The 20,111-nt window shown below is 38.4% G+C and overlaps 1 protein-coding gene across 1 annotated transcript in view; it reads right to left on the bottom strand.

The window, feature by feature from the left end:
- unc5db (unc-5 netrin receptor Db) overlaps positions 1 to 16,700 on the bottom strand; it is a 227,829-nt gene extending 211,129 nt beyond the window's left edge. Inside the window, exon 1 of the mRNA XM_017306901.1 lies at positions 15,087 to 16,700. Coding sequence (XP_017162390.1) covers positions 15,087 to 15,171 — 85 coding nt within the window. The 5' untranslated portion in view covers positions 15,172 to 16,700. The remainder of the gene's footprint in view (positions 1 to 15,086) is intronic.
- Positions 16,701 to 20,111: the final 3,411 nt, after the last annotated feature.

Raw genomic sequence — 20,111 nt, 5'->3', positions numbered from 1 at the left:
TTTGTCTAAATTAGGCTATTAGGCTCTGCACCAGCCTAATTGGTCAAATGGAGTGTTTAACATTTAAAACTATTCACAGAAATACTTCACTTAATCAAGTCCTGTGTAATCAGCAACATTCAGATCAGCCAGTAACACAGAAACTCTATAAATCTCTGCCCTTCACTTTCTTCTCTCACTGCGAGTCAATCCATGTGTGACAAATTCTGCTCTCTTAGCAATATTCTTGCAATAATTAGACTGAGTTAGTAAAGCACTTTGTTTACGAATCAGACTGGAGTTTTCAAAGCTGTTTGATGCAAAGATGTTGCACTCAGAAGACTTTCTGTCTGAGCCTAGAGACAGAAGGTGATGTTTTTGTTGGACACAGTGACAATAAAACTTACCTCTTTCTTTCTTATCTTCCAAAGCAAATATGCCATGAATATGACACGCTTTGTCCTGAGATAAACATATTCAGAGATTACGGTATTGTGTAGTAAMCTCACATTTGTATAAAGTATAAATTCCCTTGTCTCCAAGGAAACAAGGCCAAGCCAAGTCAATGTCTTACTTTTTTCTGAYGGTGGACATTTGATAATTTCTGTTATAAAACACAAGGTGCTGTGAAAAAATAAAATACAAGAATCCAAGAGATTCTATAGAGATGAAAAAAATCTGTCACTTTTCAGGTAAACTTGWAATGGAAAACGTAAGTGGGCATGATTATCATTTCTCTGTGTTTGTCAGATTTTATTTTTCAGTATTTTGCCACTGATGATGTGTGATTTTGTTTTTTATGGGGTTTTTTTCCACCCTGTTGCAGGGAAAATGTCCCTGTGGGAACAATAATGAGGTGATACTGGTACTTTCTTTTCACACCAAAATATTTAAGATCTTCAAACAATTTTCTATATCAGACAAACATAAATATAAATATCAATTTCATTTATCTAAGAAAAAAAGCTAATCGCCTCCTGAATCCAACAGTTATATAATTGGCAGTATTTTCTATCTCTTCATATCACTTTGCTCACTCTTCTTTCCAGAATTGTTTTTGAGCATAAATGGCCTCTTAAAGGGTGTGCCACAACACCTTAATCACATTGAAATACAGACTTTGACTAGATCATAAAAACCTGAATGTTTTCCAGGGACTTTTTGATCTTTTTAGAGTTGGACTCATGTGCCTTGGATCATTCTCCTGGTGCATAACCCATCACAACAAAAACATTTTGCAAAGTGTGTTGTTGCCATAACTTTGCCAAAAAAAAAAGCCAGAGGCTTGCTAGTACAAACCTGTACTCCAAGTATTCTAAGGTATAGTTAGCATTTTATTCAGTCAGTTAATTGAAGCCAAGCTGTTCCTGAACTATTGAACAAATATTTTAAGAAAGACCAAACATAGGCTTGTTRGCCTGCTAGCTAAAAGACTGCGAGAAGACCTTGTGGTCTTATTTTTCAGAGGTTGTGGGCCATTTCTCATGTGGAGGTGGTTTACCTTCAAGCAACAGTACATCGGAATAAAACAGCCCAATCTACCATCTTTGTGAAAAAACAGCTAGCATGAAAGAAGAAGCAACAACAAGCTAGTTTCACCGTCTGTCAACCAACCACTACCAGACTGACCAACTCCAAGGTTAATGGTTTCACACATCTCACTTTCCCAACCATCACACAAGTTAAAATATTGCACAAAATACAAATGTAGTAGAGATTATACAGTCATTACAAGACAAACACCTGATTTCTATGACAACAAACATGTCAACAAGAGGTTTGACTAGCCGACCCGCCCACCAGATCAGGTCTATATGTTTGCAGTTAACAATAGTCATCTCACTGTTGACAACTCATYAACATTCTTGCTACATTTAGCAACATTTTCGACAAAAAAAAAAAAATGGTATCAGACAAAATTGGAATTGGCAGGTCAGGATTTTTAATAGATCGRTAATTGGTGATTGGCCAGAAAACTGCAATCGGTGCACCTCTATTATTGATATTTGTCCACCACCTTGGCTGTACTCAGATCAGAAGTAGTTTGAAGCAAATCTGCGACACTTGTCTAACAGTGGTTAGACACTTGTCTAACCATGGTGGTTATGAAACAGGCCTAACCACCATGTCTGTCGCTGGTGCTGATGTTCCGTTTCTGAAATGCTGTGTTCAGTTTAAACCACATCTTACAAAAATTKTATCTTTTGTCTCGCCAATCAATCGGATATTTGAGGATCATCAAAAMACTTTTTGACAGATATAAATCGGGTGTTAGTGTTTTTTGTATCTACAGAGTTTTTGTATTTTTGAACAGCTGTGGTTCTGGTTTGATAATTTTCTATGAATGTTGTTTTTGTCTGATTGCTTTGTCATTAAAATCGAACCACAAACATTGATTTCAACCAGTGTATGTGAGGTCTGATGCTTCTTTCCATGTTCAACTTGTCTTTGGAGTAATATTAGTAGGCTGGCCACTCCTGGGAAAGTTTATCACTGTCTACGTTCAGCATCTATTATATTTTTATTTCAGTTTTCTAAAAAGTGCAGTTTATAAAAGTTGCATCATTATTTAGCAAGGACCATTTTCTTTTTCCCCAAAGTTTCAGGCTGCTTTGTTCCCTTAGTAAATGAATTCATCATTTTAAAACATAATGTGTGACAAAAAAGACCATAACCAAAGTAATATGTGAGGAGGCACTTACTGTTTCACAGCAACAGAATATTTCAGCTTTTCCACAGAGTGAGAACACAGTGACACCGGAACACATTCAGCTCCAAGCTGATGCATCAGCTAATCCATTCTGAACAACAGTCTGTCAAAAAAAAAGTTCAGAATTGTTCGTTATAATTTTTATTGTTGCATTAGCTAAAATGTAAAATAATGAATCAACTAGTTACATGAGTAARATCCTAACTACCAACTATATGCATTAAGGTGAGGARAGTTAAAATCCTCCCATCAACGAGTGTTTGCTGCTCATTGGGAATAGTTTCTTCCAATGATGAGGCTGGCAACAAGAGCAAGRGGTCCTGCAGGCAGGTACAGGACACAGTGAGCTGGGACTGCAGCTGGGCAGTCCATTCATCACCACCTGTCCTTCAGCACTGTTCTGTCCCGGTAGGCCTGCTGCTCCACCATGGATCAACACGGGACATGTTTGAACAGTTCACCCAAGGCCATGAAAGTTAGTGCAGCAGCAACATAACAGCACCAGGGTCGGCGTATCAAAGGAAATACAGCAGACCTCCAAGAAAAAGGCCTGTGATCTATGCAGTGGGTTTGCAGCTTTTAYGTTTCCTCTACAGCTTGCTATCCTGTCTACTTYCTCATTAATGGTTTAATGAACTGCTGCACTTTATTTTGTCTGACTGTCYCTAATGCATTACATTCAGGTGTAATAAGAAGTCACAGGCAGATATYTGTCCATGCTCGCATTAGTGATGATGAAATATAACCAGCTGAGGKCTGGTAGGTTTTGTGTGTGGCTGCTGTGAATATAAGAGGTGTGACGAGACACAGTGGAACGGATCTGGTGATATTAAAACGCTGCATCATAAAGCAGAATGTTGATCCACTGCTGACTTCGTTTGGTGCAGCAGGAGCTCAATAGCAGCTCTGAATGAAAACAGGTGTCGACACCCTGTTGCATCTGTGTTTTGAGACTCTAATTTTGAAATAAGAATGGAAGTAGTTCTCAGGTAGCTCTGTTGTGTTTACGGAGTCGACTGAAGATCCGTCGCACTCCACTGAATCTTTTATCTGACAACCTCTGCAGTATCCACTACAGAGAAGAATCACAGAGGCAGACAGGACAGCTATGATTTCTGTTCACTATGTGAGAGCAGCACCATGGCTGGACATACAGCTGCAGCGATGCTGAAGTATCAATGCAGCTCTGAGCGACAAAAGAACCTAGATAACAGCTTTTCAATAAAACCTGAGCTGGAAAACTCTACAATRGACAGAGCTTCTTTAATACAGTTTAAGATTTATAAAACTTCTATTACAACTTCTATTATATTTATGAAAGCAGACAACGGCAGCTCTGTCACCCCTAACAACATTAAAGACCTATTAAGGGTCATTAATCAGCATTTCTTCAACATAGAATGATGCCGAAAACAAAGTTTATTATTTTTCTTGTTTTTGCACAGCCTGTGTTTTAATTATGTGGCATGGCTGTAATTAAACTTGTCACTAAGAACATGGGAGACGGTTAGACTTCATGACAGCTGCAGAGGGTTGGAGAAATTGTGCAATCAAAGAAACGAGTAAATTTTTACCCAAAGACTAAACTAATGTGATTCAAGGCTTTTTAAAAATCATCTTTTTCTTAATAGTCAGTTTAAATTTTACTAACAGCACAGCTCCACATGTTAGCCTCTAAAACAAAAGAGCCCAATTTTCACCACTAATACACACTGTGGACATGCAAAGTTGCTATGACAACCAATAAAAGCCACATAAAACCAGRTTGGAATCCCAAAGGTTTTGGATTCAAAGTGATTCTATATCCAATTTTACAGCAAGTCATTGTGGAACAATTGACAATCTTTGGAGCATATCYCWACACTTCCATTAAGCTGCATTGTTTTCCATTGCATTTCAAGTAAAAAAAAAAAAAAGCCTGTTTAGTAACATGGWACGCACACAGTAAGGACAGTCTTAACCTTGGCTCCTCTTTGGTTGCACTTTAAGGGCTTCTCCTCTTCCAGTCTTTCAAAAAACCATTAACTTTGAAATCAGCTCAGATAGATTTCAACCAGGAGCCATACATCAACAGGGCATGTTTTTCGATAACATTATTGAACTCTCTCTAACTTGATAAGAAATGAGGCTTTGGCTCTCGGTTGACTGTGAACATACAGAGGCCCTCACGCCGATCCTATCAAACACGGTTAGCCGTGTTGTTTTAATCAAGTTTCAAGGGAACTTGTGTGTGGGCTTCTTCACTGCGTCTTTGTGTGCATGCTGATCTAAACGTGCCCCCGTCCACACAGAGGCTTTTATAGTAGTCGGAGGTTTGCTAAACAGGACGGCGTCGTAAAACAGCCTTGTAAAAAGCTCATCTGCTGCACACCATCTGTAAACACAGGTAGTGAGATATAGTGTGTGCAGACGGACAACTCTACATGTGGAGAGCATAAAAGCCTGCAAAGGGTCAGTGTGTGTGCGTGTGTGTGCGTGTGTGTGCCTTTCAGAAAATCTTTAATGAGTTTTTTTTGGGGGGAAAACAACATGCCTTGAGGCCGTTTTTTATAAACTTTACACTACTTCACTAAAAGTTTAGTCATTTTTCAATTACATTTTAAGACAATGTGTGTGTGTTTATATAGTGTATGTAAAAATCCTTTAATACTTCTGGGATGTTCATCTTATGCCTTCAAATACAAAATTAMWGCTTAGTATKCAGTTTATGTGATCACACAAAACATCATGTTCAAGTTTATAAAATAACCTAAAAATGAATAAAAATTTTAATAGATGCATGTAGTTTAATCCATTAATGTCTGTTTTTTTTTTACAAAATCATTGACAATAATTTTATACAGTTCTATACAAAAGTGTTCCTAATTATTTAACTTTTTCACATCAGACTGAAATACATTTTATTGCTATTTTGGACAAACCAATGTTAAAGTAATACCAGGCTTAACGCATTTAAGTTTTTTATTTTTATTTCAAAAAGTGAACAGATCATATCCTTGCCCTTCCACACCATAATTATCTCCTGTGTTGATCTCATGCATAGAAAAGCAATAAATCAMATGGCTGTAACGCCACAAAATATGAAAAAGTAAAAGGGATATAAACATTTTCACACACTTGAGAAAAAAGATTTTATGGTTTCAATCTTAGCAAATAAACACTTAAAAAGAAAGAATGTACAAAGATCCAAATAAATAAATAAATAAATAAGTCAACATGTATTTTTCCCCAGTTTTTAGAATAGTTATCTGAAAGGAGAGCCACTGAGCTGCGGCGTGAACGAGGCTGTGGAATGAAGACATGTGGCTCCAGGAGCACAGCTGATTGAATCTGCAGACTGAGATGGATGACGGGTATCTGCAGCTTTGTTCCATGATTTAGCGCTGTGACCGAATGGGCCGTCTCACCCCGCCCTGGTGGCGCTTCTCTCACATTTCTTGCAACAATCCTTAACAGATGTTTGCAGGGTCTTGGAGAAATCAAAAGTCAGGGGCAACAGGGCCCTGGAATGTCATGTGTGATGCTATTTGTGAGTATCACCTAAGTACTGGGGGACGTGGGTGGGGGCTGAACTAGTATAGCATGTAGCCTAGAAGGCAGGAAAGACTGGGAATAAATAAGGAAGTGAAACAGTCATTGAGACATGTAAAAAAATAAATAAATAAATAAAACTTCCAAGAGAAAATGACTGTGTACACCTTGCAGTCATGGGGTTAAGGACCACAGCAAATAACTACAATCCACAAACACTTGAGACTGCTGTTAGCCCATGCTACTGCATGAGCTCATGCATATGAGCTCATCTCTGCTCTTGTGTGTTCAGCCAATCAGCACCAAGGTCAAAGAAAGGCGCTCCTGGAATGGCTGCTTTGCAAATGCCAGCCAATAGTGTAAAGTAGTGTTGCATCTTGGTATTTTGTCTCAAAAAKKTTGTACTCTGGGGGAAAAAAAATAAGCAAATAGGTCAATCCGTAAAAACTGATTTGTAGACRAGGTGGGCTRCTCTGTACAGTGTGTCCATGATACCAGTCATACAATAGGCCTGTTGGATGCACCTTTACCAGGTTTTAGACTTTTTGAGACTATTATGAATGGAGTTTAAGACCTAAATCTCCACAGAAATGCACAGACTTTGCCCAGCCAACTGGTGCTAATTTTGCACTTACCCATGACAGATGTTGCTAGGTAACATCTGTTATCAGTACTTGTAGCCCTTGTAACTATCAAGGGTACATTGCATAACATACCCTTGTTAGTTTTCTAGCTAACAAGGCTAATGTCTCTGAATCTTTTGAGACATTAGGTTGCTAGCTAACAATGGTAGTTAGCAAGAGTATATTAGCAGTGAGTTACCAGTAGCCTTAACCGTCTCGAGTCAGAACTCAATGAAGAACTCAATCCAAAGGTTAGCCTGACAGAAAAGTCCATAGATATGCTAGATTAAATAATTCTGTTAAGACAAAATGTAAGACCATGTGATTAACATATTAAATGCTAACTTTAAAATTATATATTTAAAATTAATTCCAGACATTTTAAGACCTTAATTTTAAGACTTTTTAAAGATCCGATGACGACATGTTTGCTGACCTTCATGCCCACATCGGATATAAACTTTTGTGAACCAGACAATCAGAAATGTGGTGATAGGTGGTAAAACAAACAAACAAACAAACAAACAAACAACAACAAAAAAACACAACAGTTGTGAAAATGTAGGTCAGCTGGAACAGATGATATTGCAGCATCCCACCGGGATATTGCAATAGTATACCGCAAARTATCATGCAGCCGTAGTTAAAATGAATAATCTTGTTAAGTTTAAATGGGAAAAGTGAGACTTTGACATTACCCAACATGAACTAACAGTCCACTAACATAAGATTTTATGTATCATCAAATTATGACTTTTTACATAACGTAAGAATTTTTTTTTTTCCCTGACAAGGCTGCCCGTATGGAAACAATATATATATATATATATATTTATAAAGGTTTTATATATTTTGTTTGAAACTTGTGTTTAATGTATACACAGCAAAACCAGACACAAGATCCTTAGTAAATTTATCTAAAATAAAACCTATAACTTGTGTTACCCCAGTGGCTGGGGGTTTGCCACCGATGCAGGAACTTGGATGCATCAGGGTTTCTGTAATGATTGCTGGGCTTGGGTTCAGAGAAATGACACTCCCAAATAACTTTTAGAAACCTGAATGGATGAGAACCTTGTGGAATGGCAGAAACTTACAGATTCATATGTCATGATGAAGGCAGGGGAAAAAAAAAAAAAGAGCAGAATTTATAAGCACCATTCTGCCATGCGGCAGACTGAAAAACCCAATGAGCTGCGGGGCTGATTGCTGACTACATTAAGCCTCTTAGGCAGGATGCTGATGAATCTACTCGTTGAAACGTTAAGGTAATAGTCTTGACATAGCAAAGACATAACTCACTGACTGTACCTGAAAATTCCTGCCGAACGAGAGCAATTCCAAGCAGCAGCAGGTCCAATATGAAAGAGGACTTTGCTTTTATTACCATCATCATTACTGTATATCATTTCTGAATGTACAGCCATTTGGTTTCATTTAAATGTAAATCTGGGCACTGAACTGCGCATGTTGTCCCCCCGTCTATGGCAGCCCGACTATGATGATTCATTCTTGAATCTGCAGGCAGAATAAAATAGCCCTTTTGCTTTCTCTCAAGGAAAATAACAGATTTGACCTTTGTCTGTTTTACTGAAAGCCCTGTGAGCAGCAAAATAAAAAACCTTGAGATATATATATATATGTTTTTTTTTATTTTGGTTTTTTTTTGGTTTTTTTGCAAGGAAAGCAAAAGTAGCCGCATTTTGTCGTTTCTGACAATTAAAAAAAAAAAAAAGTGTTTTTGTTTTTTTACTTTGAGAAGGAGGAAAGAGACATTGGGTTTGCGGGGCCAGGTCAGGGGCAGAGCAGGGGCTGAGGCTGCAGCAGCAGCACAACGGAGGAGAACGCCATGGCAGGCCAGGCACTGATGGTTACTTGAGCAACGTTTGACAAAAGTACACGTCAGGAGTGGGGAAGATGCTGTATGCTAAGGATGCACTGATAAATCGGCCCCGATCTCCTTAATTTTAGGGAATCGGCAATGAGCATAAATTTGCATGTCAAAACAGAGATGAACTGATCTGTGATTAACAAATTAAATGCTAAATTTAAAATTATATATTTAAAATTAATTCCAGACATTTCCAGACAGATATTCGGAACCGATATCTGTATCGATATCTGTATCGGTTCCGATATTGGAAAAAGAAAATTYCAGATTGGGTCTTGGTCAATGTCATGATTTATCTTGCATTATATTTACAATTTCTCATTCTGAACCATCTGAAAGAAAGTTTATTGCAGTTTATTTTTACATGTTTAACCAAGGTAATCAATAAAGCTAATTATTCACATTAGCTGATCTACTCCTAATTACACTGAATGAACAAATTAAAGTTCTGTTTTTACATATTTTGACCAAGCTTGWGAAGCTATTGGTGTATTTATGTGTGCCGTACTTGTGCAGAATTATCAAATAAATTTTTAATTAAGCACATTTATGTCCGTATTTAAAAAAACAAAAAACAAAAACAACATCTCAAGTCAATTCAGCTGTTTTTCTGTAATGGATCGGCATTGGTTGATGCATYGGTCGAAACATCGGCATTGAACAAAATCGGAATCGGCAGGGCAGGATTTTTATAAATGGGCAATTGGCTAGAAAACTGCAGCCGGTGCACCAATAACTGCTGAAGTTTATCAAATGAAGTGACACACATTCCAAGACATAAGCCAATGCTACCATATTCAAATCTCACAAAATATATTGTCTTCGTAATCATTATCACAACTTCCTGAATAACTAATAAATGAACTGGATGACTTCAACACTCAAACTTGAATTAATCCCCTCGATCACTGCTCTTCTTATTCTACACAGAACCCACACTGCTGCTAAATCACACAGCACATAAATTAATCATCAAGCCCTAAATAAATGCACCTGCATGACAARTGAAATCAACAAGAGCTTCATCGGGATTCAGGTTTCAAGAGATGTTACCAAAATACTCCCACAACCTCTTAGCATGTTCTGTTWGAGGGTCTTTATCAAACAAAATACGATTCCTTTATCAAAAGGGAGTCACGGCAGGGCTAAGAATGATGTGCGTGTTCAGATAACCCCCCGTGTGTTTCATCACAGCTGAGAGACATGAGGAGAGCTTTTTAAAGCGTCCCCCCCCGGGCCGCACTATTCATGTGTTGCGCATAAAGGAGCCCTCATTCGTGACCCTTTTTCGTAAGTCTCGTTTCAAGCCACCGGGGGCCCCGCTAACTTCGGCCATTGATCGTATGGAGCTGAAGTCCTGCTGTGTGCGAGCTGGAGCTGTCAGGTCCTGCTGCAGCAGCAGACCGGGACTGGCTGGCTGGACTCTGGTTGGTAGAGAGCGAGAATGACGTGAGTCGTGACATTTGTTTGGCCTTGTGTGACTGATGTCACATAGAAAGGAATGGTAAAACAAACGGTGTCACGTGTTCCTGGAGATGGAGAATTCCAGGTTAGTTTTTCAAAGCCATYTGTTTTKTTTTTTTTCTCTTTGAGAATTTAGGATTCTAAATGTGAAAGTTTCGAATTTTGTTGCCTGAAAATTTTTGAAGCATTCTCAGACTGATCATAAYCTCTTTATGACATAATAYGAACTGTTACTTCAAGTTTCATCATGGCCTTTATTTACTCCTGCTGCCCCAGCAGACGGATCACAAGGCGCTGCAGCTCATCCCCAAGCCTGTTCCAGTAAGCAATTAATTGTATGACTATAAAATGACCTCAAAARTTTTCATTCTGATGATATTTTTTAAAAGGTAATTTTGTTTACAGACACATAATTTATTTATGCTGTCAKTCGTAAGTATCTTATCTTATCTCAGTTTTCTTTATTGCTTTTGGTTGCATTTCACTTTGGATATTTAAAATGTTTAAATGTATTTCCAGTGTGGAATGTTCTGTACTAAATTAAAGTGTATTAGTCTTTGAGAGGGCAAACGTGGGACAATTTATCATCCAGCAAAATGTATTACCAAGACAGACATAGCATCCACCAGTTCCTTTGTTTCATTTTGCTAATATATAAAAATATAAAACATATGCAGCTGTAAATTTTATAAGCATGGATACAAATAAAAAAAACTGTTTTAATCTAAAATATTGTTTGTGGAATCGAAAAAACCTTGTYTGGCAAAAACATTCAATATGCTTTTCCTACATTTGCATTACATTTAGCTGCTGCAAAATACAGACAACTTCTCTCAAATATACAAACATTTAAAATTCTAATCAAACTCGCTTAGCTAGTAATGCTCTCTGAACTACTGAGAAAAAGATAAGAGAAAATTAAACTACTAAGGCTACAAACAGTTAAATTAGATAAAAATAGGACCAATAAAATGATTCARTGATGTCACAGTTCAGTAGAAATTGTGAATATTGAGTGTGTTAATTAGTGTTGCTCTAATTACAGATRTGTTTAAACCAAAATAATCTGTATAGTCCTCACAAAAGCACACCAGAAATATGTACTTAATAAAATATGGAATAACTCATTCAATGATCTATAATAATATAACGGTCCAGTATGAATATTTATGCTTTAAGACCAAAGATTGTATTGAAAGGTTTTGTCGATGAGTTCTGTTAGCTCTAAATTATTAACTGCTACCCAATTTAAGAATTAGTTTAGACCAAATGACAAACCTGCGTTCTATGTACTTCCAACACTATTTGACAATGTGTAATACAGAACTTTACTTTGAGGGTTAGGGTTTACCCTTTTGAGATAAATATATTAATAGAAGACTTCCAAAAGTAGCACAAAATCTGCTCAGTAGACCAGAACAACATATGTTTGGTGTTTGATTCTAGCAGAGTTTGAAACCAACAGCTGCAGTATATGTTTTTGCTTTACTTTTAAAATATTTTTATATTCTTGCTGTTCTTATCATTGCTTAATTTGTCCCACTTTACTGGATTGTAAAACACTTTGGTCAAAGTCTGTTTCTATAAACTGGCATATTCTCTTTAGCTGTCTGAACTTGTGCGCCATTTCCTTCACCATGGTTACTGGTGCCAGCCTTTTTTATTCATCCTAATCAGGATAAATAATTAGTTACATTTAGTCTTCTTTATTTATACATGAATACCAACATAGTCAAATGATTAGATGCTAATTAAAATAAAAACAGTTCCTTGGAGCTAAGCGCCAACAGGTTTCGTTTTGTGGCATGGCTTCCTTCTGGAGGTGCATTCACTGACAAATCCGACATGTGAAACACTGTCAAATTGAACGTGAAGAAGGCAGTGAACACTCCATCTGGCCTGAGTTCTCTGAAGCCACGACTTATTGATCTCTTTTCCCTTCTATGAGCGTTTTTGATGAAGACTCCTTTGGTATCAAGAGTCAGAGAATGACAGGAGTTCTAAGTACAGCTTATCGATGCGGCTCGCCTTGAAGTGCTTTTGTTGTTTTCTGGTGTTTCAATTTCAACAGCCACCATTAGTGGAAAAAACTARACTTTACCATTCTGGTCAGAAGATGTACGAGAATTTAAAAAAAAGAAAGAAAATCTGTAGAAGAATGAAAATTGGTTTAGTGGAATGGTAAACCAGGGTTTCATCATGAGCCTTTTCACAAGGAGTTGAAAGAGGCCCTTCTTAATAATTCTGACAATMGGATAAAAAAATTGCCTGAAATGCAGTAACAGCTTCACTTTGATTATTGGAGCAGAGGACACATTTAAAAAGTACTTCTAACATCAACATGTGAAGAGGTCATTTCTGCTCGACTTCTCAACAAATCAGTGTAGAGATAATCTGCCTATATTTTTATTTTTCTGATTTACCTATTAATATTTGAATAGCAAAAGGTGCTTAATTATAGCTGTTGCTTTTGTAGAATTTGATCCAGGTGAATAAAAAACTGACTGGTACATGTTTACAGACAAAAAGATACTTTTTTTATGCTAAATGCTCAGTTTTGGCTTTTCTGCTCTGAGTCTTTGTTCTTTCATCAAATAGCCTTTTTGTGGCTTCATACCTGAGCTAATGATTGATCAGCTACTGAATTAGTTGATGATTATTTCAATAATCGATTCACCATTGTTAATCCGGTGAATCATTTCGTCTCCAGAGGACATGCTCTCTTCAATTTTCCAAACAAAAAAAAACAAAAAAAAAAAAAGAACATTTGGAACTGCATGCCTTAAATTCTTATCCAACATCATATTTATTTCCTGGAATGCCACGGCCCAGGTGCTGCTGCTGCATATCTGCAGAACTTGAAAAGAGAAACCTGCGAGAAAGAAAATAGTTTCCTGCTMACACTAATCAGACCTAATGAATATCAAATTAAAGCTGTTTTTGCAGGTAAAACATATTCATTATTTAGTACTTTGCACAGCAGGGGCATAAAGGAATGAAGTGAAAACGGCTTCTTTGTGTTTTTGTTGCCATGAGTGGGATTCTTGATGAATGGAGGGATCCTACAGGGTGTGTTTCATTTTCTCATTCTGAATTCTATGGTGGAAATGAAATTATGGTGCTACGCCTGATGATATTGAAACTATTAAAATGCTCAGAGTTTTTGTGAGGTAAAGGAGCCTTAAAGACARTAAAATCTGAATAAAAGGAATAATCAAAGGAGCAGAAGTGGCCAGCATCAAGATACCCTGAAGGTCATCAGCAGTCATCATCTGGACTACGATGACCCTTGTAAATGATGACCCATAGTTTAATTACTAAAATAGTCGTTAGTTGCAGCCTTACGATCCACTTTTAATGCAGGTGAAAAGATGCAAACTTGGAAAAAACAACATGAAACTTTTGTARAGATGCACAAATAAACTGGTCATCGATGAAAACCCTTTTAATCTGCCRTTAGTAATCTGGATAAAWCCTGAAAACKTTTCTGTTTTGTCAGAGCTGAAACACATTACGTGATGCTGTTTGTTCTGAGCACAGTAAACATTTGAAACATTTACTTCTATCAAGCAATGTGTGGCATGTTTTTTTTTTATKTTTTTGGAATCAGTGTTTGCCAAATTCCCAGAAAGAAAACCAGAAACCTGCATCTGCCAGCATAAGCCCACAAACCTCATTTTAAATKTAAAAATCTGCAGAAACGTCGGGTTTATCTGGATCAAGCCGTTATTATGGGCTGAGTCTCTGATTGTCTTTGCACAGCAGGAGGTGACAGCATGGCAGAACGATAAAAGCCACGCGATCCAACAGACTCCACATGTACAATGAAAAGGCGGGCACTCTCCCTCTACGCTGCAACCTAAATACATCWCAACAACCAGTCCAACTTCATGAAGCAACTTTTCAGAGTGTTCATCCACAGAAGACGCATCTCTGACAAACACCACGACTGCACCCTGTCGTCCTTTGCAGCAGCAGGAGAACACAGAACAGGCTGGAGAGTCAGCAGCACGTCATACAGATGTGTGGGAGGCAGATTGGGGAATTTTACAGTCAGTACATCGGGAACAAAGAACCAAGAAGGTTTTGTTGTCCTTCTGCTCACATAATTACAGGAAATTTATTTTGGTTTTATCTCAGTGCAGCAGCTTAGAGTCACTGAACACTCGGCTGTTTTGGTCTAAATCAGAAATGTTGGAGTCTTTTCTTTTTTTTTGTTTGTTTGTTTGAATGAAAAATGCAGCAACACGGTGTGTAGAGGAACTGAGCTTCTCCACCTTTAGTGTGAACCAGCATGCAGATCGTTTGCAAAAAGGTTTCATTTGACATCTGCAGCAAACGCTCTTTAAAGGAATCACTGAAGGTGCATCTTGATCATATATTGTATGGTTTTTGCTGCATAAATCTATCTTTATAAAAAGAGGCACTTTTTCCTGGACAGATTTTTTTTCTTAAACGCACCATGCCTGTTGCACAGGCGTGCCTGCATCAGCGGCCGCTGTCCTCCACGCAGCGTGCTCTCGATCTGATGGATTTATTTCAGAACAAGTGAAACAGGGGAATCAGCAACGACCCCCGTGACAAACAAGCAGTTTCAGCGGCTGACAGCGGAAGTTTTTAGCTTTATGATTCAATAAGCTGCGCCTCCTATCAGGACGAGCTACTGCAGCGCAAAGCAAAAAAAAAAAAAAAAAAAACTCCAGAGGATGAATGAAAACGCACTCTGGTGGTTGCGTGTGCTCTTTGGAGTATTTACAACACCCCCGGATCAATAACGTAACGTCTTCATTCAGGCGACAAGTGGTGCGCAACCACGAGGGTTGGCACGCAGAAAACAGTCAGTGAGCGCAAAGTAACCATGTGTGCTTCATGGAGAGGAAGCTCCTACCTTTGGAGGTGACTGATGCCGGCCAGTAAAACCCACACAGGAGGCCCACGGCGAAGAGAAAGCGTCCTTTTGTCCGCGCATCCATAGCTCCCCACTGATGCGCTATAGAGGTGACGGCTCTCCGGATCCCTCGCGTCTCCCTTCGCCTCCTCCTGCTGCCGCTGCCGCTCCGGATTCCTCACGTAAAGCGGGCACAGAGGCAGTGTGACGGGCTGGCAGCAGAAAAACAATCAGGGGGACAAGTGGAYGGCTGACGGACTGGGCTGCCGGTCGAGGGGGGACAAGCATCTTCACTCCACTCTCGCCGTGCGTGCAGTGTGCGCGCAGCGGGAGAGACGTGCGCTCTCTGTTTACTCCCCCCTTTCAAAGCATCATCAGCACCGGAGCCTGCTGCGCTCCGACCAATGGCAGAGGGAGGAGGAGAGATGAGGAGAGGTGGGCTCCGATCGTTCCAACACCTCTTCTTCTTCTTACTGTGATGCAGCAGGCAGAGGTCCGCCGTTACGGTCAGGCAAAGAACAAAACACAACAGTTGACTTCACTGGAAGTTGCTTGATTTAAAAAAAAAAAAAAAAAATCAGAACTCAGAGGAGTAGATTTCGATAATCTGAACTTGACCGGGTTGGTTCTAACCGGAGTCGAACCAAGGCAGCTGCTGCTTAGGGTTCAGAGGTCAGCAGGGCACTTGATTTGTAAAGCAGAATAGATTCTGCTACTTTTAACTCCTAAATGTTTTCTGTATGTGTTGAATAATAGAAAATTATTTGTGTTCTGCTGCTTTGTGTCAATTAACAATTCATATGCTCGAAGCAAGTTTGGTAAGAGGGGCAACGATTATAAAGCAGCCATTCCTTCTTATTAAATTAACAATGACAGATCACACCCTGGCTTGATTACTAAGTTGTATTTGTTTTTGTGCCATTAGTGATTCTGGAAAATCTAAATGGATAAATAATAAGATAAATAATCAATCAGTTTTAGAAAAAAATGAGGGGACACATGCAGTGATGGCATAGTTGAAAAAGTAATGGTTATTTACTGACAACTTGATTTTTGGATGCTAGAAACAAGAGGGAAAAAAAGCATACAAAAAATATGGGAACACAGGAAACCAGAAGAGAACAAAAACTTAAAATCCAGTGGAAAGTACAGCAGGGAAGAAACGGGAAAATAACAAGAGGAACCAGTGAGAAAAGAGAAGATGTGTATAAATACTGGGAGAGAGAACAGCTGGAAAAAGCTACCTGGGTTGATTAGGTAATGGGTTGCAGGTGTGATGGGAGCGAGACAACAAGATAGAGAGACAGGACAAACAACGTTGGTCCTGAAGGACCGACAACCAACCTTTTCAGCATGTCAATGTTCTATTAATGAGCCATCATTTGATCCAGATGCGTTAAACCAACGAGAGAATGAAAACATGCAGGATGCCGGACCTGGAGGACCGACTTTGAGCACCACTGAACTTGCTTGACAGGCTGTGAAGAATTTATGGACTTAAAAACACTGCTTTATTCCATAGAAAATTTATAACACTGAAAAAAAGACTAATAAAAACCTTTAGTGTTTTGTTTTACAAGTGTGCTCTTATCAACTGCAGTACTGTCTGTAAGTTCAACCCACTCTGCGTTGAAAGACATAAACATACACAAAACACCACACAATTGTACTGCGTGTGGGAACGTTAGCATAATGCTAACTGCTAATGATAACTACATGTAAACTTATGAGAAACAATTAGTCTGGTCTGCTACTATGCTAACGCTAATTCCCATAAAATTCAATACAAGCTAGAAATCCATAAGTCTGGTAAAAACCTTCTCTACTTTTGTTGGACACATGTAACCAGAGCCGAATGTTTTTATCAATAAATAAACTGAACAACATATTTTGTTACTTACAGATTTTATGAACTTAAACATCAGCTGGAAAACCGGAGGTCTGTCAGTTTTCAGAGACACCACCATGGGGTGCTAAACATCCCAAACCAGAATCCTACATTTAAATCTACACATTCCATCCAAACCAACAAACCCCAGGCTGGGATTCAAACCTATGACCTTCTTGCTACAAGGCAACAGTGCTACTAACTACGCCACACTCCAGCTCTGACACTGAATGTGGTAGCCTGAATGCGTTACTTTCTATTAGTTGGCTTCACTCAAAGAATCTACAGCACTACCCACCTTCACTGTCATACTTTAGACATTGCACAAAAACTAACACATCCACAAAGAGACCACTTACAATGATCAGTTTCTCAAATTTTTCTTTTCATAGGTATATTTTGGAGTAAAATGAACATTGTTCTTTTATTCTATGAACTCCTGACATTTCTCCGAAATTCCAAGCAAAAATTTAGTATTTATTTGCAGAAAATGAGAAATGGTCCAAATAATGAAAAAGATGCAGTGCTTTCAGCTTCCAGACCTCAAATAATGCAAAGACAACAAGTTCAATACTAATGTTTTAACTCAGGAAGAGTTCAGAAATGAATATTTGGTGGAATAACCATGAGGTTTTCAATGGGGTTCAGTGCAGTGGTCTCTTCATTTCTTCCAGAGCTGTATATATATGTATAAAATATGAATACACATCTGTGACACTAATATCATGATGCTCCCCCAGAGAGTTAMTTTGATGGAGTCTGCYATATRAAACATSCAACACTGCCTAATTTAATTTACCTGATAACTGATACACTGGTAACGACCAGGATGATTCCCTGGGTGTCTGTTTGAGGAGCAGGAGAACATKTGGCGTTGTGCCGCAGAAAAATACCCAGAAACTGGCTCAAATATCCGACCTGCAGCCTTCTAAGGTTCCCTGGCTTATCTCTCAGCCATTTGATCAAACTCATAYGAGGCTCTGATGTTTGCAAAACACAGGAGCAGGTTACATTCAAGCGCAATGTCTGTCCTGTGAAAAATCGCATCTCATTCCACTGGCGCCTGTGCTGCTGTGCCAACACTGTAGCAGGAAAGTATGAATCATTGGGCTCATTTACATGTGAAGCAGGTGCTGGGTGAGGACACACTCTGAATCTGCATTTTACACGTTTAATCACAGATGAATAATTCTGATCAAACTGTCATGTTYGGGTTACCTTCCCATATATCTGCTTTGTTTTCAAAATCCCAACAAAGCCGAGATCCACCTGCACAGGTGTTAAATGAATTAGATTTAAGTGACATTCATTTAGCCGACACTTTTATCCAAAATGTCCGACAAGTCAACAGCATATTGGGAGATGACAGGTGGTAGTAGGGACTAGCATGGGCTGATATGTAGATATTGTTACACATAATTTAATTTCTCCCACTAAGTTAGTATTTTTTAGAATCTCCATTCACTGCAATTACGCCTCACAGTTTGTTTTCCAATTTTGCACCAACTGAAGTTTTTATAAATTTTTTAGTCAGAAAGGAGGGAAAGCATCTGTGAACATCAGTTTTCAAGTCTTTTCTTTTTAATTTTTACGATTTTCTATTCTATGGGTCTGGGCTTTGACTAGGTCGTGGATCTGCAGAGAGCCATTTTTCCCTCATTTCAGGTAAATAAAATTCACTTGGAGGAGCAAATATTACCTGACCTTCTGGAAAAAGWTGAYTTGTCATTTTTGATCAATGTCTATTAAAGAGAATTTGTTCTGATTTGTACAGAAACCTATTTTTCTAAAAATTTAAAGGTTTTGAAGAAACGGAAACATGCAMAATTTTCACAAAACATGAAAGGATCACAACATAAAAAAGCAGATAGTTTTCAACTAAATGACAAGAAAAGTGTATAATATYTATWTTRATAAAGATKTGTTGGTTCTTTATTTTACTTAGTCAAAGTTATGAAGAACCATTGGGGAAAGTCTCAGGAGCCCCTTATAGTGTCCAAACTGCAGGTTTCAGATCCTTGGACTAGGCCATTCTAAGACAGGATTTTGCATTGATTTAAACCACTCCACTGTAGATCTTGCTGTATGTCTGGGGTTCATTTTCTGCTCAACTCTACATTTTTTGTTTTCTGCAGCAGGTTTCCTTTCAGGGCCGTTCATCCTGCATTTATTGAAAATAAATCACACACTCACTCACGCACACACACACACACACACACACATTGGACTTAAATTGGACTTAATTTAATGTTATCAGATTAAAAGGCAATTCAAGTCAATTCAATTAAAAATTATTAAATGAATTACACTTTCAAAAACAAAGCATGTATCACTTTCCTTCTATTTCATAGTTATGTCTGTTTGTGTTGTTCTATTACAATGAAACCGACTGAAGCTCCTAGTTGTATTGTGACAACATTTCACCCCTCCGGTCACAATAGTGACCAAGACATTTTTTTCACTTTCAAGGACTCTAAAAATCTTCCTGATTAAATTTTCAGTTAATTTTCAGCAAACATTGAAAGTTTAGAGTGTTTGGATACTTATATAGTATCACATATTTAGAGTAAATTATAGAGCTGTTTAAATCTTGGTTGCACCGTGGCGAGAAGAAGACTGCCACAAACCTCCCAAAGAAGAGGCTAGAAATCTGTTTAAATAAACATACAACAAAGATTGTTGGTGCACATCATCTTTAAAGTGTCKAGTTATGATATGCACATTTGCATTTAAAAAAATAAGTTTGGTGTGTGAACAGGATGTGTAAACATGTTGGGACAATACATTAGATCACATGTGTCAAAATCATGGCCCGCGGGCCACATGTGGCCCGCCATGTCATTTCATGTGCCCCCACCCCCCAGCGTTTTGTAGGCTCATGATTGACTTAAAATAGGTTTTGCGCGCGAATGGACTACAAACTACATCTCCCATAATGCATTCCGATTGTTACCAGCCAACATTACGGCTTCTTGCCTCTAGAGAGCAGCAGAGTCACCTCAAGCTGCTTATTGATTTTCCCAGCGAATAAAAAAACTGAGGCATCGACAAGCTAACATCAAAATGTCCAAGAAAAGAAAAATCGATTTACAAGTAAGACTGTGAATGAAGATGTGTGTGAGTTGGTGTCAGGGCGG

The sequence above is a fragment of the Poecilia reticulata genome, linkage group LG9 (assembly GCF_000633615.1).
Source record: "Poecilia reticulata strain Guanapo linkage group LG9, Guppy_female_1.0+MT, whole genome shotgun sequence".
Classification (NCBI taxonomy): Eukaryota; Metazoa; Chordata; class Actinopteri; order Cyprinodontiformes; family Poeciliidae; genus Poecilia; species Poecilia reticulata.
The sequence above is the reverse complement of the archived record's forward strand: the minus strand, read 5'-3'. Positions and strand labels throughout refer to the sequence as shown.